At 44.0% G+C, this 20952-nt stretch overlaps 1 protein-coding gene across 1 annotated transcript in view; it reads left to right on the plus strand.

Annotated features, from left to right (window-relative positions):
* LOC144506603 (E3 ubiquitin-protein ligase DZIP3-like) overlaps positions 1 to 20952 on the plus strand; it is a 143337-nt gene that overhangs the window by 18710 nt on the left and 103675 nt on the right. The window contains exons 2-4 of the mRNA XM_078232952.1: positions 13365 to 13453; positions 14606 to 14749; positions 16048 to 16128. Of these exons, the coding sequence (XP_078089078.1) occupies positions 13365 to 13453; positions 14606 to 14749; positions 16048 to 16128 (314 nt within the window). The remainder of the gene's footprint in view (positions 1 to 13364; positions 13454 to 14605; positions 14750 to 16047; positions 16129 to 20952) is intronic.

The following is a 20952-nucleotide window of genomic DNA, read 5'->3' on the forward strand; positions in this document are numbered from 1 at the left end:
GATGGCTGTGTGAGGAGGACTGCCCCCTCCCCCCCCCACCCCCTCAAAATCTCCCAGCTTTCGTTAATATACTTTTAATTACACTTATGTCAATCACCGATTCAAACCCTTCTGACCAATGAATACAGGACAGGTACTGTCAGACAGTCACATCTTGTCCCCTAACCCGGCTTGGAATCATTTTTTTATTTACCTCCTGTTTGATGCCATTTGCTAAACATAGGGTACACAGAGCGCCCAAAGGATTCCTGCAATTAGTTTAGCAATGTTTGTAATCTCAATATGGTGAGCTCACCGATCTCAATGTGGGAAGCAGCATTTTGTGACCTTTATCTCTACCTTGTCTTGCTCCTGACTCCTTTGAATTACTTGTTAATTTTTCAAAGAGAGAATTAATGGTGTGCCTGTTAATTCCATTGGTGTTCAATATAATTCTAAAAAAGTATTATTTCTTAAAGGTCCCAGTTTCTTTCACCTCGGAATCGAGTTGCACACCAAAGTGAGTTGTAATCTAGGGGCAGAATTTTACATGTCCTGGGCAGGCATGCGCCAGAAGCTCATAAAATAGCGTGTGATGAAATTAGGCACGCATCACGGCGTCTTCCTGCAATTGCGCAATATTTCAGTTGGCAGGTGCAGCGCAGCAGCAAGCCCGCCAACAATTACGGGGCCAGTTGACCCCCTCTGACCATTGCAGCACTGTGCCTGGAGGGGTTGGAGAGCTGCTGGGGCAATCTGATTGGCTGACAGCTCTTCAAGACTGGGCTTCCTTCCAAGGATGGATGGGAGTCCCGCCCACTGACAAGCAACACTCAAGTGAGCTTTGAATGATGGTGAGTTTCTGTGAGTCAGCTAGAGCACAACTTCAGTATTGTAGTGAGAAAGTATGTGGTGGAGTTGATTATAAATTACTGGATGTCCTGGAAAATGAGTCACAATTGCTAGGAAATTGATTTATTGATGCAAGGGATAGTAATATTGAGTCTGTTCGGTAGAAACAAATTTCACAATCTATTTTAGCATTCATTTGATTAGACTTTGTCCTTTTACAATTTAAAACTAGCAGAAACCATTGGATCAAAGTAATCAAACTTGTACAAGATTATGAAGGGCATGGACAGAGTGGATAAGCAGCAGTTGTTCCCCTTAGTCAAAGGGTCAGTCCCAAGGGGACATCGGTTCAAGGTGAGGGGCAGGAGGTTTAGGGGGGATGTGAGGAAAAACCTTTTACCCAGAGGATGGTGACGGTCTGGAATGCGCTGCCTGGGAAGGTGGTAGATGTGGGTTGCCTAACATCCTTGAAAAAGTACCTGGATGAGCACCTGGCATGTCATAACATTCAGGGCTATGGGCCAAGTGCTGGTAAATGGGAGTAGGTGGGAGGTCAGGCAGTGGTTAGCACTGCTGCCTCACAGCACCAGGGACTCGGGTTCGATTCCTGGCTTGGGTCACTGTCTGTGCGGAGTCTGCACATTCTCCCCGTGTCTGTGTGGGTTTCCTCCGGGTGCTCCAGTTTCCTCTCGTCTGAAAGACGTGCTGGTTAGGTGCATTGGCCATGCTATGTTCTCCCTCCATGTACCCAAACAGGCGCCGAAGTATGGCGACTAGGGAATTTTCACAGTAACAGTCACGAGGGGACGTAGGTTCAAGGTGAGGGGCAGGAGGTTTAGGGGTAATGTAAGGAAAAACCTTTTTACCCAGAGGATGGTGACAGTCGGGAATGCGCTGCCTGGAAGGTTGGTAGATGCGAGTTGCCTTACATCCTTGAAAAAGTACTTGGATGAGCACTTGGCACATCACAACATTCAAGACTATGGGCCAAGTGCTGGTAAATGTAATTAAGTGGGAAGTCAGGTGTTTCTTGTGTGTCTGTGCAGACTCAATGGGCCAAAGGGCCTCTCCTGCACTGTACAACTCTGTGATTCTAAAATACTACATATGCTAAAAATCTGAAATCAAAAGAGGGGATACTGTGGTCGGTTTCATCCCTAAAGAGAGAAACAGAGTTAACTTTTCACTTTGATGATTCTGCATCAGAAAGGAGTTCTGATGAAAGGTCACCAACCTGAAACATTAGGTGAGATTTTCCAGCCTCGCTCGTCCCGAAACCATAAAATCCCGCCCGAGGTCAACCGACCTTCCCTTTGTCCGCCCCTCGCCCACTCCGATTCCTGTGGCAAAATTGTGGCCATTAACTCTGCATCTCTTTCATTAGTTGTTGCCTGACCTGCTGAGGCTACTGGACCAATTAAGACCATGTTGATGGGATTATATGAAAGGAGTGTGAAGAAGCTGATGTAGAGCATAGCTCCAGTATGGACATGATGGGTAGAATGGCCTGTTTACGTATGCAATACATTGCAATTCTTTTGAATTTACCAGATCTATTTGAAGGCACAGAGAGTGAAGATTAAGCAGTAGCAGTTTCGGTCATGTAAAATAAACCAGAAAAAGCTAGAAATACTCAGGTCCTGCAGCACCTTTGGAAAGAGAAACCTTTTTGACCTCAGTTAGAACTGGAAAGGTTTGGAGATGTAACTGGTTTTATACAAGTACTGAACCATGGAAGGGGAGAACCAAACAAGAGTGAAGGTGTATGATATGGTGGAAGGCAGAGGAACATACATAGGATGATGGTTCAAGGTTAAAGGGCTTGTTAATGGGGCAAGTTTCCTGTCTGGATAAAAATGGAGAAGTGGATGCAATGTGTTATGGACAGGATTTTTGTGTTCCTTTTGCAGTCTAATCAGGATATTTGTATGTAAGGTGTGTATTACATTATCCTCGAGTGTTTTTTTTCCTATTTTAAAATGAATTCTAGTAGTAGGCTTTTTGGTGATTTTTAAAAATAAGCAAAGGTTATTTATTATCTCACACTTGCTTTGGAAGTTTGAACACAAATATCTCAATCACCGAGTTAAAACCATAATTATAAAAATGGAATCGGTAACTCGATCTTTCTGTCACTGCAGACCTGATGACAACTTAACTGATGTTCTTTTAGAAATAAAGGATTCTTATGAAGCTGTTAAACCTATTGTAGATGAATAACCAGGAGGTTGGTTCTCAGATGGACTTTGAACCATAGAATAGAATTGGCCAATCCACCTTACCTGTACATCTTTGGACTCTGTAAACTGGAACAAGTACTGTACTTTAACTGCATAGAAAGACTTTCAGTGAAGGAGGCTCAGCTGTTTCAGATATTTCTCCCAGGCAGATTTACTTGGGCTGTATTATACTGCAGCCTCTGACCATTGATTTCAGCCACGTGACTATTTCTGGAGTCCAGTCTACCACGATACAATAGCAGTTGACAATGATAATTGACTCCTCTCTCTGTCCCAACTTGAACTCAAATATTCTCCTTTGTTAATATATGGCACTCTTGAGCTAACGGTCTAGAGATTTCATATTCCTCAAATATCGGCTCATCCTTGCACAGTGGAACACTTAAACTTCACAAGTGGCTGGAAAGTACTCTTATTCATGTCCATGTTTAAATATTGGCCACAGGATTGAATACTGTTCATAGTCAAATTAAGTTGTAGCCATTTCAACAGATTTTGTGGCCATTTTCACAAAGGATGATCTGACAGTCCATAATATCCTCATGCTTGTACAGTGTACAGCTGTCATGACACAGTGTCTGCATTACGGAATTGGTATCATGGACCTACAGGGCCATTAAAAAATGTAAAATAAATCTGCAACTTAAGATGTCTCCTCAGAGCTATGGGTCATAGGTTGAGGCTAAGGGGTAAATCTTTTAGAACTGAGGTGAGGAGAAATTTCTTCATCCAGTGGATGGTGTGTGTGTGGAATTCACTACCACAGAATGTAGTTGAAGCCAAAACGTTGTCTGATTTCAAGAAGAAATTAGATCTAGCTCTTGGGGCTAAAGGGATCAAGAGATCTGCAGGAAAGGGGGGGAATCAGGGTATTGACTTCGATGATCAGCCGTGATCAAAATGAATGGCAGAGAAGGTTTGATGGGCCAATTGGCCTACTCCTGCTTCTAATTTCTATGTTTCTACGAGCTACCGTACTGATTTGTGGATTAAGCCATGTGATCTCTTGAGGACAAATATTTATTTTCTGATATTGACTCTGTGGTTTCGGCCAGGCACTGCATTGTTAAAATGCAAATTTTCTTTGTCAAATCTAAATACTTTGGCTACTGTTTGTGGATTAAACCATATTATCTCTCGAGGACAGAAATCTTTTTTTCTGATATTGACTCGTTGGTTTTGGCCAGGTGATGAACAGAATGCGTGGGACAAATGATCAGAAAGTTTGCAGATTACACGAAAATTGGTGATGTGGTAAATAGCGAGAAGGAAAGCCCCAGATTACAGGGCAATATAAATGGGCTAGTCAGATGGGCAGACCAGTGGCAAGTGGAACTTAACCCTAAAAAGTGTGTGGTAATGCATTCTGGGAGGGCAAACAATGCAAGGGTATTCACAATAAAGGTAGGATGCTAGGAAGTACAGAGGACCAGAGGGACCTTGAGGTGCATGTCCAAGATCCTGGAAGACAGCAGGACAGGTAGATAAGGTGGTCAAGAGGTCATGTGAGATTATTAGTAAGGAATTCTGCCTTTATTAGTTAATGCATAGAATATAAGAGCAGGGAGGTTATGATGGAACTGTATAAAATGCCTTAGCTAATGTACCGGATGTAGTTTTGTTTGCCATGCTATAGGAAGGATGTGCTTGCACTAGAAAGGGTGCAGAGAAGTTTCACCAGGAAGTTGCCTGAGCTAGAGCGTTTCAGCTATGAAGAGAGGCTGCTTAGGCTGGGATTGTTACCCTTAGAACAAAGAAGGCTGAACGGGGCTCTAATTGAAGTATACAAAATTAAGAGGCACATAGGGTAAATAGCAAGAAGAGGGGTCAATAACCAGGGGCTTAATTTTAAGGTGAGAGGCAGGAGATTTAAGGAAACTCTTTTTCATCCAGAGGGTAGTGGGAATCTGGAACTCACTGCCTGAAAGGGGTGGTAGAGGCAGGAACCCTTGCAACATTTAAGAAGCATTTAAGTGAGCACTTGAAATGCCACATTATGCAAGGCTGCAGACCAAGTGCTGGAAAATAGGATTAGAATAGATAGGTGCTTGATGGCTGGCACAGACATGATGGACCGAAAGGCCTCTTTCCCTGCTGCAAAACTCTATGACTATGATGCCTTCCATTGAAGTAAAGTAAAGTTTATTTATTAGTCACAAGTAGGCTTGCATTAACACTGCAATGAAGTTACTGTGAAAATCCCCTCGTCGCCACATTCCTGTTCGGGTGCACTGAGGGAGAATTTAGCATGGCCAATGCACCTAACCAGCACGTCTTTCGGACTGTGGGAGGAAACCGGAGCACCCGGAGGAAACCCACACAGACACAAGGAGAACGTGCAGACTCCACACAGACAGTGACCCAAGCCAGGAATTGAACCCACGTCCCTGGCGCTGTGAGGCAGCAGTGTTAACTACTGTGCCACCGTCCATTGCCGTGCCAAATACCAAATAATCACGGCGGGGGGGGACACGACGGACTTCAGACTGTTAATTAAATTAGCACAATCCCTTATCAACACAACACTGTGAGGTCACATGATACAGTGACTAACTTGGCTCCCTACAAAAGATATAGTGGAAAATTCAAACTGTTTTTCAGAGATTTCTTCAGAGACACAGCCAGAATTCCATCAGAGAGAGTGGGGGAGAGAGGATCTGACAGGAAAAGTCATTGACTGCTACAGCCTGTAAAAAATAACTGCCTATAATGTCTTGCAAGGGAAACTCAGCCTCTCTTCTCTAACATGATTCATCTTCAAGCCTATCTGTGTAAGCAATCTCTTGATGTGGAGATGCCGGCGTTGGACCGGGGTAAACACAGTAAGAGTTTTAACAACACCAGGTTAAAGTCCAACAGGTTTATTTGGTAGCAAATGCCATTAGCTTTCGGAGCACTGCTCCCAAGAAGCGCTCCCAAGGAGCAGCGCTCCGAAAGCTAATGGCATTTGCTACCAAATAAACCTGTTGGACTTTAACCTGGTGTTGTTAAAACTCTTACTAAGCAATCTCTTGGCAGATCAGCTCTAAGAAACTCTGAGAAATCTGAGACCTGCACATAATTGAGATGGAGAAAATTACATTTTTGTAGTTGCTGTTTTACCTTGAATATTTAGTGTGAATGAAACGTTACTTTTTCATTAAACTCCAGGGCAAGTTTGTGAGAAATAAGCTAACCTTCATTTTTAAGATACAAAAGCTTGCTGCTGGGCTATTTAATTAAAGCAATCACTTCAAGGGTTTAAAAAAAAACATAGGAATATATTTGATCGGGGCGATTAAAGGTAACTCCTTAAAATTGTCCATGACAGTGCCTAATTGAAAGATGGGATGATGCTCCTTGAATTTATATTGTGTTTCATTGGAACTATGTAGACGACTGAGGACCGTGAGGTCAGAACGGGTGTGAATTGGGGAATTGCAATGGCAGGTGACAGGAAAATAAGGGCACATTGGCAGACTGAACAGAGGTGTCCTGTAAAGTGATCACCCAGTCTACAGTTGGTCTCTAGTATAGAAGAAGCTGTATTGTGAATGGCAAATGCAGTGTATTAAATTGAAAGAAACATAAATGCCTGTCTCAAATTAAAAGGTGTTTAGGGCCTTGAATGATAGAAAGAGAGGAAGTATATCTTGCACTCGTGATTAGGAATGATTGAAGAGTGGATCAAGTGTGTTGGTGGAGGGTTAATGTTGAAAGGAAAGGTGAGGATGTATTAGGTGGTGGTGTCATACCCGATGGCGGAAATAACTAATAATCTGTTGAATGTGGAAGCGGATGAGGTGACAGGTGAGGACACGGGGACATAGCAGCAGTGGGCTGTGCAAGCCTTTAAGATATAGTGAAATCCTATTGTGGTTCTGTGAAAGAGGGTAAGGGGTGAGAGAAGAAGTGCTGGAAATGGGAAGGAAACAGCTGAAAATTGTGGAAAACATGCTGGAGAGGAGTGCTTGGCTAAGGATGAAAATGGGACACACTGGAAACAGTGACATTGAAGATGACGTTGCCTTTTCCACTGTGGTGGAGAAACAGAAAGAATAGGAAAGTGGAAATTAGAAACAAATACATTTTCCTTTTCAAAAAAGCAATGAAGTTTAAGGTTGTCTAATATCATAGAATCCCAATAGTGCATAAAGAAGCCATTTGGCCCAGCGAATCTGCACCGACTCTCCGAAAGAGCATTCCACCCAGGCCCTTCCCTTCATCCTATCCCCATAATCCCGTGCATTTACCATGGCTAATCCACCCAGCATATACATCTTTGGGACACGGAGGTAATTTAACATGGCCAATCCACCTAAACTGCATATCTTTGGAGTGTGGGAGGAAACCGGAGCACCCGGAGGAAACCCACGCAGACGTGGGGAGAATGCATAAACTCCACAAAGACAAACACCCGAGGCCAGAATTGAACCTGGGTCCCTGGCGCTGTGAGGCAGCATTGCTAACCACTGTGCCACCTGTGCTGCCTGTATCTTGGCTGGAATTCGCTGGCCATTCATGCCAGCCGGATTCTCTCGTCCCGCTGACGGCACACACCCTGCTCTGGATTTCCCAGCAGTGTGGGGTGTATTCAGTGGGAATTCCCACCACTGACAGTGGTGGGACCAGAGGATGCCGCCACCAGCGAATGGCGTGCCACATCTCGCCCCCTGAGAAACACGCTTATCTTGCTTATGTTGGGCCTCCTGTGGAAAGGTAGCACATGATTCACATTGGTTTTCCAACTGGTGAGTGCGAACCCCGTTACCACAATTAAATTTTGTCCGTGGTATTGCTTCCCCTGTTCACCCAGTCCAAGTTGCCCTGTATAAGGCGGCACACTGAAATGACCTTCGAGTTGCAGGACAAAATCCCCCAAATTGTTCCTGGGAGGCTGCAAGCAGTAAGAAGGGTGTGTGTGTGTGACAGTAACTGATGCTGCTGTTGGGAGAGGAGTGTTAGAGCTATGATGATATTGGGAGGGGGTTCTGCGGGTGGAATTTTAAACTGATATTTTTTTGTGGTGATTTTCGATTTGTATAAATGTACTGTTTTGCTGCTTACCAGTGTCATGTGGGTGTTGGGTAATGCGGAAAGCACGAGAACTGATGATGAATTTGGCTGGCCTCTGGACATGTGTATTTGCATTCTTGTGTACCTGTTTAGCTTATTTTCCCCCAGAAATCTCATTCAACCCAATCTACAGATTATGTGACAGCAACTTTAGAATGTTCTTTAACACTTCCTCCCATTCCACAGAGTTAATCTGATCTCATTTTCTAAAATTTAGATTTGTATTGTAAACCTACCAAGTTTCTTAATTGAAATCGACTGAGATTAGGTCCGATGAGGGCGCAGAGTTGGTACGTGCTCTGTGGAGATCAGAAAGATTGCTCGTTCAGCTTATTTTCCATGTTGTTCTGGTCTGTTCATAGCCAAAGCAATAGTTAACGCAACCGAATCTGATGGTTATGTAGACACAGAGTTGGATTTAAAATGGGGCCTGAACTGCAATCCACATTGTATGCCAGTACATGATCTAGACTCGCACAGGAGAAATAGCTAATTGACTGAGCTATGGGAGGGTTGATGGTACTTAAGACACCAAGTCCCTCCTCGGCCTGAAATTCTGCGGAATCTGGTTGTCATCCGCTCTTAGTTTCCTACCTCAAGAATCCATCCGATCCTTTTCTGTCCGAACTTCCAACTTGGGCAGGGTTGGATTGCGCACTGCTGAGGGCTTTCTGTCAAAGTTTGCAGCATAGAGGTAGGGAAGCCACACTCCTTTTTTATGCCTCGTAGCTTGAAAGTTACAGACATTAGTTATTCCCCTAGGGTACCTGAACAAATTAATCAGTGTTTAAATTTGAATTATAAAAATCCCCCAAAAATTGCCTGTAATTTAAAAACGACCTGACAGGATATGTGTCAAAGGAAAGTTTTATGTGGGGCATAGAATTGAAGAAAGCAGTGAGGACTTTTCTTTTAAAGGATGAATCCTTTTGGGCTGAATTGGAGGTGGGTTTGGAAGTAGGGAGGGGCTGGGAAACCTATTGAGATGACTTTCTGATGATGCATCAGTGCCGATCCAGGTGGCCAGGTGTTGCCCACATTGTCAAGGCTGATGGGAGTCCGATTCATGGGCCATTCTGATTGGACCGCCAAAAACTGAAACCTTGATGTTATCCCTAATTGTATAAGAACAAACAAAGAACAATACAGCACAGGAACAAGCCCTTCGGCCCTCCAAGCCTGCGCCACTCATGTGCCCAACTAGACCATTCGTTTGTATCCTCTATTCCCAGTCTGTTCATGAGGCTATCTAGATAAGTCTTAAACAATCCCAGCGTGTCCGCCTCAATCACCTTGCTTGGCAGTGCATTTCAGGCCCCCACCACCCTCTGTGTAAAATACGTCCCCCTGACATCTGTGTTGAACCTTGCCCCCCTCACCTTGAACCCGTGACCCCTTGTGTTCGTCACCTCCGACCTGGGAAAAAGCTCCCCACTTTTCACCCTATCTATGCCCTTCATAATTTTATACACTTCTATTAGGTCTCCCCTCATCCTCCGTCTTTCCAGGGAGAACAACCCCAGTTTACCCAATCTCTCCTCGTAGCAAAGACCCTCCATACCAGACAACATCCTGGTAAACCTTTTCTGTACTCTCTCCAAAGCCTCCACGTCTTTATGGTAGTGTGGCCAAATGTGGCCTCACCAACGTTCTATACAGCTGCAACATCATATGTCAACTTTTATATTCTATGCCCCGTCCAATAAAGGCAAGCATGCTATATGCCTTCTTGACCACCCTCTTCACCTGTGCTGCCACCTTTAAGGATCTGTGGTCTTGTACACCCAGGTCCCTCTGTGTGTCTATACTCCTGATGGTTCTGCCATTTATTGTATAGCTCCCCCTTACATTAGATGTACCGAAATGTATCACTTCGCATTTATCTGGATTAAATTCCATCTGCCATTTCTCCACCCAATGTTCCAGCCTATCTATATCCTGCTGTATTCTCTGACAATGTTCATCACTATCTGCAACTCCAGCAATCTTTGTGTCGTCCGCAAACTTACTGATCACACCAGCTACATCTTCCTCCAAATCATTTATATATATATATCACAAACAGCAGAGGTCCCAGTACAGAGCCCTGCGGAACACCACTAGTAAGAAGTTTAACAACACCAGGTTAAAGTCCAACAGGTTTATTTGGTAGCAAAAGCCACACAAGCTTTCGAGGCTCTAAGCCCCTTCTTCAGGTGAGTGGGAATTCTGTTCACAAACAGAATTTATAAAGACACAGACTCAATTTACATGAATAATGGTTGGAATGCGAATACTTACAACTAATCCAGTCTTTAAGAAACAAAACAATGGGAGTGGAGAGAGCATCAAGACAGGCTAAAAAGATGTGTATTGACAATACACATCTTTTTAGCCTGTCTTGATGCTCTCTCCACTCCCATTGTTTTGTTTCTTAAAGACTGGATTAGTTGTAAGTATTCGCATTCCAACCATTATTCATGTAAATTGAGTCTGTGTCTTTATAAATTCTGTTTGTGAACAGAATTCCCACTCACCTGAAGAAGGGGCTTAGAGCCTCGAAAGCTTGTGTGGCTTTTGCTACCAAATAAACCTGTTGGACTTTAACCTGGTGTTGTTAAACTTCTTACTGTGTTTACCCCAGTCCAACGCCGGCATCTCCACATCATGAACACCACTAGTCACAGACCTCCAACCGGAAAAAGACCCCTCCACTGTTACCCTCTGTCTCTATGGCTAAGCCAGTTCTCCACCCATCTAGCTAGCTCACCTTTTATTCCGTGATATTTAACCTTTTGCACCAGCCTGCCATGAGGAACCTTGTCAAACGCTTTACTAAAATCCGTATAGATGACATCCACAGCCCTTCCTTCGTCAATCGTTTTTGTCACCTCCTCAAAAAACTCAACCAAATTTGTGAGGCATGACCTCCCTCGTACAAAACCATGCTGTCTATCGCTAATGAGATTATTCAGTTCTGAATGCGCATATATCCTATCTCTAAGAATCTTCTCCAACAATTTCCCTACCACGGACGTCAAGCTCACCGGCCTATAATTACCCGGGTTATCCTTGCTACCCTTCTTAAATAACAGGACCACATTTGCTATCCTCCAATCCTCCGGGACCTCACCTGTATCCAGTGAAGAGACAAAGATTTCTGTTAGAGGCCCAGCAATTTCACCTCTTGCCTCCCTGAGGAGTCTAGGATAGATGCCATCTGGCCCTCCCAGAAGGCTCCCAGAGGTACCAGAGAAACGGAACCAGTAGAAATGGCAGAGGTGCTTAATGAGTATTTTGCCTCGGTTTTCACAGAGGAGAAGGACCTGGGTGGATGTACTGCGGGCTTGCGGTGGACTGAAAAGATTGAATATGTGGACTTTAACAAAGAGGTTGTGCTGGAATCTTTGAATGGCATCAACATAGATAAGTCGCCGGGTCCGGATGGGATGTGCCCCAGGTTACTGTGGGAGGCGAGGGAAGAGATTGCAGAGCTTCTGGCGATGATCTTTGCATCGTCGATGGAGACGGGAGAGGTGCCGGAGGATTGTGGATGTGGTTCCTATTTTCAAGAAGGGGAATAGGGACAGCCCAGGAAATTACCGACCAGTGAGTCTAACCTCAGTGGTTGGTAAGCTGATGGAAAAGATCCTGAGGGTCAAGATTTATGAGCATTTAGAGAGGTTTAGTATGCTCAAGAATACTCAGCATGGCTTTGTCAAAGGCAGATCGTGCCTTACGAGCCTGGTGGAGTTCTTCGAAAATGTGACTAAATACATTGACGAAGGGAAAGCGGTAGATGTGGTTTATATGGATTTTAGCAAGGCGTTCGATAAGGTCCCCCATGCAAGGCTTCTCGAAAAAGTGAGAGGGCATGGGATCCAAGGGGCTGCTGCCCGGTGGATCCAGAACTGGCTTGCCCAAAGGAGGCAGAGAGTGAGTACAGATGGGTCTTTTTCTAAATGGAGGTCGGTCACCAGTGATGTGCCCCAGGGATCTGTCCTGGGACCCTTGCTGTTTGTCATTTTCATAAATGACCTGGATGAGGAAGTGGAGGGATGGGTTGGTAAGTTTGCCGACGACACGAAGGTTGGTGAGGTTGTGGATAGTCCGGAGGGATGTCAGAAGTTACAGAGGGACATAGATAGGATGCAAGACTGGGCGGAGAAGTGGCAGATGGACTTCAACCCAGATAAATGTGTAGTGGTCCATTTTGGCAGGTCAAATGGGATGAAGGAGTACAATATAAAGGGAAAGACTCTTAGTACTGTAGAGGATCAGAAGGACCTTGGGGTCCGGGTCCATAGGACTCTAAAATCGGCCCCGCAGATGGTGGAGGTGGTTAAGAAGGCATATGGTGTGCTGGCCTTTATCAATCGAGGGATTGAGTTTAGGAGTCCGGGGATAATGATGCAGCTATATAAGACCCTCGTCAGACCCCACTTGGAGTACTGTGCTCAGTTCTGGTCGCCTCATTACAGGAAGGATGTGGAAAAGATTGAAAGGGTGCAGAGGAGATTTACAAGGGTGTTGCCTGGATTGAGTGGCATGCCTTATGAGGATAGGCTGAGGGAGCTCGGTCTTTTCTCCTTGGAGAGACGTCGGATGAGAGGAGACCTAATAGAGGTATATAAGATGTTGAGAGGCATAGATCGGGTGGACTCTCAGAGACTTTTTCCCAGGGTGGAAATGGCTGCTACGAGAGGACACGGGTTTAAGCTGCTGGGGGGTAGGTAGAGGGGAAATGTTGGGGGGAAGTTTTTCACAGAGGGTGGTGGGCGAGTGGAATCGGCTGTCGTCAGTGGTGGTGGAGGCAAACTCAATAGGGTCTTTTAAGAGACTCCTGGATGAGTACATGGGACTTAATAGGATGGAGGGTTATAGGTAGGCCTAAAAGGTAGGGATATGTTCGGCACAACTTGTGGGGCCGAAGGGCCTGTTTTGTGCTGTAGTTTTTCTATGTACTTCGTAGCTGGTTGCCTCCAGGAAGTTTGCTCTGTCATCCCTGTTCCTGATTTGCAATTCATCCTCACGATCGGGTAGTCATGCTCGAGGCAAAGTTCAGCCCCTTTTAGCCAACAATATAGGATAGGAAAATCTCAATATCCTCCCAGCCAATTGATCTTTCGGTAAGTCATTTGGGGGAAGTTAGTTTCTTTGGGACATCCCCAAGCTCGTATAAAGTCGGTAACTACTGTAGCAGTAGAAGTGAAGTAGATTTGGACTGAGCTGTTTTTTTTTTATTTGCTGGCTGTATAGTGTCTGTAAATTTTGATGTCACGACTGGTCAAGACGAAAACTGTTTCAAGATGGGTCCTGAACCTGAAGAACAATCAAATTGTTTAGAGGTAAATCAGATTTTTCATTTTCAAAGATTTATACTTCAAAAGAGAAATAAAGTGAAAAATATACACACCCCGTCAGTTGACCTAATGTTTCAAATGTTTTATCATTTTTCAGAAGTCCTGACAGATTTGCAGAGTACTTTTCCTCGTGATCACAAGACTTTTTTTTCCCCCCACTTAACAATCACCTACCTCTGTCCCAGCCTCAGCCTATCTGCTCGCAAAATCTCAACCAGACCTTTGTCACCTCCACACTTGAGTAAACCAGTGCTTCGACGGACATCCTTTTTAACCCTCCTTAAACTTCAGCTCGTCCAGTCTTGGAACAGGCTTGATTTATCGTCACCCCTATGCTTATTGACCTCCATCTAGTTTTAGTCTGCTAACATTTCCAGTTCAAAATTCTCATCCAAGTATTTAAATTTCTTCACCCCCTCCCGACCTTTGTAACCTTTTTCAGTTTTACAGCCCTCCCAATATGCTCTGTCCCTCCAGCTCTGGCCTCTTGCACATGCTCACTTTCCTCGTCTTGTTGGCTGCGCATTCAACAGTCTAGACTTTACGATTTGGAACTTCCTCTCTAAACCTTTCTGCCAAGCCACCTACTTCTCTCTCTTCTAAGTCCTTCATAAATATCCATTGCTTCAACCAAGCTTTTAGTTCCCCACCCTATTATCTCCTCTTGTTCAGCATAATTTTTTTCTGATTATGATTTTATAGAATCATAGAATCCCTACAGTGCAGAAAGAGACCATTCGGCCCATCACGTCTGCACCGACCACAATCCCACCCAGGCCTTATCCCCATAACCCAATGCATTTGCCCTAGCTAGTCCCCGACACTTAGGGGCAATTTACCATGGCCAATCCACCTAACCCGCACATCTTTTAGACTGTGGGAGGAAACCGGAGCACCCAGAGGAAACCCATGCAGATTTTATGAAGTGTCTTTGCATATTTTTCTGTTAAAAGTGCTATCTAATTCCAAGTTGCTGTTGCAATAGAGTGCGTTATTTTGTAGCTTCTTGTGCTATTAATCAATTTATAAGATCAGTATGGAAGTGAAAGACATATTTTTATATTGAAAGTACTTTAATCCTATTCTTAAAAGAAAATGAGGACAGCTATATTAACTGACTCTAATGTATTTTCTAAGGCGGAGAGTGACAATGTGGAAGGATTATCCACAAATAATTCAATTGACATAAACCAGAAGCTTGGGTTCTTTGCTTCAATGAGTACTGATGAAAAGATTAAGCAATTCCGAATCGTCCTCGCATCTGTACTGGTAAATGATTTGGTGAGTATTAATGTGAAACCAAAAACCTCATTTTCACACATTGTACAGCACTGCCGAGAAATTATAATGAAATGAAACTGAAAGAGTTTGATTCTTGATAACCGAGATGGGCTATTTTATCATTGTAATGCCTCTTGAACCTTGTCACAGGGGAAGGCCTATGGAAATCAGTGCCAAGCATAGGAAACTTTTACATAAAGAAAATATTGGAAACATGGAACCAGATTTTCATGGGGAGATGGGGCTAATCCTGTGTCTCAAGACCAGCAGCAGGTAGGGTCTTCAGGCCCAAGGTGGGAACAGGTGGGGCAAGTCCAGTACAGGTCAAAAGGCCTGGCTCCATTCTCAAAAGGTCTCGGCCAAGTGACGTACAGTTGAACTTTCTCGTGGCTTTAAACCATGATCCTGACTTGTACTATACCACTGTTGCTTCATTGGCACTGTATTAAAATCCCGGCACTTCCTTCCTAACAGCACTGTGGATGTACCTACACCATATGGAATTCTTGTGTACCTGAAGCCTCCCTTGTAACTAGGAGTTTCTGGGTCTGCTTTAATCAACACCTGTGCTTTTTCTCAAAGCAGCAAACAGCTTATGTGATTTTTAAATTTGTTATTATTAACCCTTCCACCACTTAAGGGTTTACCCAGCAACTGCCCAGAAGTGCTAACTCCCTCGAAGAATATATATAGATATCGGGAGAATAGAGAGTAATGCTTTCATCACATGGCTTCAACCTGCTTAAAGATTTGCTACTTGGACAAGATGATGGAGACCAACCAATGGTGGAATTGTTACCACAAGGATGCTGAGGCCAAGAAAAAACTGAAGCTTTTTTTTAAAGCACCATCTTTTCTGTCCAACCACTAGCGTTGGAGAGATATGACGCTTGTGGCTCAATGATGATTCTGCATCACATTCAGAAGATAGTGGGTTCATGTCCCAATCCGGAAACTTCAGCACATAGGCTGACACTTTAGGCAGGTACCAAGGAATAGTTGAACTGCAATCCTGCCTACCCTCACAGGGGGTCACAAAGACCCGATGATTCAAAGAAGAGCTGCCTGTGTTTCCTGACCAATATTTATTAGTTAAAGCAGTTTGATTGGTCTTTATCTCGTTGTTAACTTGTAGGAACTTACTATGTGCAAATTGGCTGCTGAGTTTCCTACATTACAACTGTAAATATACTTGAAAAGAACTTTGTTGGGTGTCCTGCACATGTAATGTGCTACATAAATTATTTTCATACAGAAACTATAATTTAATTCTGTATTTCTATGTTTCTTGCTCTTAGGTGCGGCAGATAAGTGAAGTACAATATCTCTTGCTATTGCATTGCTTTGTTATGGCTCTCTGTTCCAGAGGCCAAGCACAGGTACATCATTTTCCCATTAATGTTTGTTTGAAGTTATTGTGGCTTATCCATCAGCAAACCGCCATTTGAAATCCAAATACTTTGTTTTATCATATTCAATGTTTGAAGAGAGTTTAAACATAGAGTAGCCAATCAGTGTGTACGTTTATGCCAGCTTATGAGGTAAACTGTATCAACATATGACAGCAATATATACATAAAATCCATCCTCTAGTGTAAATACAAAATGTCCTGGGGTACTGGCTATTAGGACACAAATGAAGGCTGAAAAGAAAGACTGAAGTACTGAAATCATCGACCAGAAACTTCACCTCTGATGTGGATTTTGCCTTGATGAAGGTCATAATGAAACAGAGGAAGCCGAAGCTTTGAGGAGGGGTTTCCAGAGTGTAACACTTAAAGCGTTGATGGTACAATCAGTAATAATGGGAGAAGGAAAGGATGCACAAGAGGTCAGAGTTTCAGGGGTTGAGGTAGTAGGATGTTGGAGAAGGGAGCAAGGTCATGAGATCATGAAGCAAATTAAATTTGAAGACGAGAATTCTAAATTGAGGGTAGAGTTTCAAATAAGTTCAAGATTACGGAGGAAGGCAGGCCAACCAGGAAAACATTAAGAGTAATTCAGTCTGGGCAATACAAAAGCATTCCAGTGATCTCCCTACTACTATTTCCCATCCTCTGTATATTCCAGTTCATTTACAATTCTGCTGCCCACATCCTCACCTTGCACTCCTTCCCCATCACCACCATGCTCACTGACTTAAATTGGCTTGCTACCCAACAGTGCCTCAGTTTAAAATTCTCATTCATGTGTTCAAACCTTTCCAAGGCCTTGCCCCTTCTAGTCTCTGTAACCTACTACAAGCCTTCCAAGAATTTAACATTTGTCAAATTCTGGGCTTTTGAGCATTCCTATTTAAGAACATAAGAAATAGGAGCAGGAGTAGGCCATCTAGCCCCTCGAGCCTGCTCCGCCATTCAATAAGATCATGGCTGATCTGAAGTGGATCAGTTCCACTTACTCGCCTGATCCCTATAACCCCTAATTCCCTTACCAATCAGGAATCCATCTATCCGTGATTTAAACATATTCAACGAGGTAGCCTCCACTACTTCAGTGGGCAGAGAATTCCAGAGATTCACCACCCTCTGAGAGAAGAAGTTCCTCCTCAACTCTGCCCTAAACTGACCCCCCTTTACTTTGAGGCTGTGCCCTCTAGTTCTAGCTTCCTTTCTAAGTGGAAAGAATCTCTCCACCTCTACCCTATCCAGCCCCTTCATTATCTTATAGGTTTCTATAAGATCCCCCCTCAGCCTTCTAAATTCCAACGAGTACAAACCCAATCTGCTCAGTTTCTCCTCATAATCAACACCCCTCATCTCTGCTATCAACCTGGTGAACCTTCTCTGCACTCCCTCCAAGGCCAATATATCCTTCTGCAAATAAGGGGACGAATACTGCACACAGTATTCCAGCTGCGGCCTCACCAATGCCCTGTACAGATGCAGCAAGACATCTCTGCTTTTATATTCTATCCCCCTTGCGATATAGGCCAACATCCCATTTGCCTTCTTGATCACCTGTTGCACCTGCAGACTGGGTTTTTGCGTCTCGTGCACAAGGACCCCCAGGTCCCTTTGCACAGTAGCATGTTGTAATTTTTTTCCATTTAGATAATAATCCAATTTGCCATTATTTCCTCCAAAGTGAATAACCTCGCATTTGTCAACATTATACTCCATCTGCCAGATCCTCGCCCACTCACTCAGCCTGTCCAAATCTCTCTGCAGACCTTCTACGCCCTCCACACGATTCACTTTTCCACTTATCTTTGTGACATCTGCAAACTTTGTTACCCTACAACTCAGTCCCCTCCTCCAGATCGTCTATATAAATGGTAAATAGTTGAGGCCCCAGTACTGATCCCTGCGGCACGCCACTAGTTACCATCCGCCAACCGGAAAAGCACCCATTTATTCCGACTCTCTGCTTCCTGTCGGATAGCCAATCCCAATCCACGCTAACACCCTACCCCCAACTCCGTATGACCCAATCTTCTTCAGCAACCTTTTGTGAGGCACCTTATCAAACGCCTTTTGGAAATCCAAAAACACCGCATCCACCGGTTCCCCTCCGTCAACCGCACTAGTCACATCTTCATAAAAATCCAACAAGTTCGTCAAGCACGACTTTCCCCTCATGAATCCATGCTGCGTCTGCTTAATCGAACCATTCTTATCCAGATGGCCTGCTATTTCTTCTTTGATTGATTCCCCAGCATTTTCCCAACTACAGACATTAAGCTAACTGGCCTGTAGTTACCCGCCTTTTGTCTATTTCCTTTTTCAAACAGCGACGTAACATTTACTTCGCCCCACAATTGAAAACTGTCTTTGGCTTATCAAGCCCCAAGTACCAAAATTGCATCTCTATACATCTCTTTCCCCCTGTCAATATGACTTTTAAAACCTATCTCTGGACCAAGCTTCTGGTCACTTGTCCCTCATAATAGAGTTTGTAATATTAATTAAGGTGAAATGAAATTTTAACAGATACTCTAAACTTGTTTTCTTTATATAGTGGCACTCATGAAAATGTTTTTTATTTACTGATTTTAGTTTTGTCATATCAGTGGAGAGCTGGAGTGACTGAAGGTCTGCCAGATATAATGTCAATTTTCCACTTAACATTTTTCTGAAACTGCCGTCTCCCACAAATATGGAAGATGATCTGGTAGTTTGTTTACTGGATGCCTAACGATGGGCAATAAATAGATTCTTGCCAACACTGCACACATCTTTGGGGCTGATGTGCCTGCAAACTACTGTTCCTCTATATCAGAAAGCAGAGAATCAGAACTGGAATGTTGGGATAAAGAAAGCAGGGTGGTGTGGGTCTATAAAATGATACAGCATAGGAGGTGGCCATAGTGTCCATTGTGCCTATGTTAGATCTTTGCCAGACCTATTCAATTAGTCTTTCTCACCTGCTCTTTCCCCATAACCCCTATGCATGTTTCCCTTAAGTACATTTTTCCCTGAGTATTTATCCCATTTGCTTTTGAAATGACTACCAACAACTATTGAGGCAGTGCATTCTGATTCACAGCAACTTGCGGAATAAAATGTTTCCTCGTGTCCTCTCATTACCAACCCTTGCGTCACCCAACAGTTTATAAACCACTCATGATTTGAACAGGTAATATCAAAGTTCTTTACTCTTAAGGCAAACAATCCCAGCTTCTCCAGTCTTTCCAAATAATTGAAGACCCTCAGCCTTGCTGATAATCCTGTTTTGCACCTTCTCTAAGACTTCGACATCTTTCCAAAAGTTCATGGTCACACTACTGTAGCTTGCTCAACATAGCAGTAATGTTTCAGCAACATTAGTTGCCATGCACTGTATTGCAGCAAGCCCCATGATGCGGAGAACCGTATTCTTTTTGAAGCGCTTGCGAGATGCAGTTGTCCTTATTGTATCTTCTGTTTTGTGCCACATTGTTCTGCAAGAGAAATGGAATAGTCTGTTGCATGATTTTTGTATGATGTGCCTGCCATAGCTGAAAGTATGCAGAGACAACGAAAGGTAGGTGTGAGGTTGGCAGTGCTGGAAGATATGTATCGGTGACGTGTGATATCTGGTTGTAAGAGGAGAGTCCTGAGTGCCAGAGGCTGCTGATGGCTGAGTGATGGAAATGTGACGCATTGAGCAGGGTGGGAAGCTGTGGAGCAGCAGGGTAGGAAATGTCATGTGAAGATGCATTCACTGATGTTGACCATCTGTGCGAGGTCATTAGACTTCTAATGTCAGTTATCAGATACTGATAATTAACCACCTGCTCATGATTCCTCTGAAGGTTGACCTTGAAGGCCTTCTGCTTCCCTGCAAAATCACAGTGTCTCTCTTGTTCGGCGCATGTTCACCTCCACTACTGAGGTCTCCAATGCTGCATCTGGAACTCTGAAGCCCCCCCGGTGTTCCATTTGCCTTGTTTAGAATTGCAGCAAGAGATTCAGCTGTAGCCTCCTACCATTCAGGGTGGTTTCCCTTTAAGAGGCATCTTTAAGGTCAGATGTTTGGCTGCCCCGCATGCTCTCAGCACAGCACTGTTCAGCTCCCTAAAGAGCAAAGAGGCAACCAGCAACACACACAGGCCACCAGCAGTGGAGCAGTTGCTTGGTCCTAAGTTACAATCATGGAAATAGAGTGGGCAGCATTAAATTTGTCTGCTGCCCACCTCCACTGGGACCTATGTGGGCAGATTATAAATTGTACCCATTGGCATTATCCAATTGCAGAGTGCAGAAAAGATTTATGAGGATGCTACCGGAACTTGCTGGTTTGAGTGGTAAAGAGAGGCTGGATAGACTGGGACTTTTTTCCCTGGGATGTAGGAGACTTAGGGATGATTTTACAGAGGCCTATAAAATAATGAGGGGCATAGATAAGGTAGATTGTCAACATCTTTTCCCAACGGTAGGGGAACCTAAAAATGGAGGGCATAGGTTTAAGGTGAGAGGGGAGAGATACAAAAGGGTCCAGAGGGGCAATTTTTTCACACACAGGGTTGTGAGTGGAACAAGTGGCCAGAGGCAGTAGTAGAGGCGGGTTCAATTTTGTCTTTTAAGAAGCATTTAGACAGTTACGTGGATAAGATTGGTATAGAGGGATATGGGCCAAATGCAGGCAACCGGGACTAGCTTAAAATGGCAAAAACTGGGCGGCATGGACAGGTTGAGCCGAAGGGCCTGTTTCCATGCTGTAAACCTCTATGACTGTATCCAGTTTTAGCCCACAGTTTTGAAGAATTTGTGTTATTTGCT

Source organism: Mustelus asterias, chromosome 17 (genome assembly GCF_964213995.1).
Source record: "Mustelus asterias chromosome 17, sMusAst1.hap1.1, whole genome shotgun sequence".
Lineage (NCBI taxonomy): Eukaryota > Metazoa > Chordata > Chondrichthyes > Carcharhiniformes > Triakidae > Mustelus > Mustelus asterias.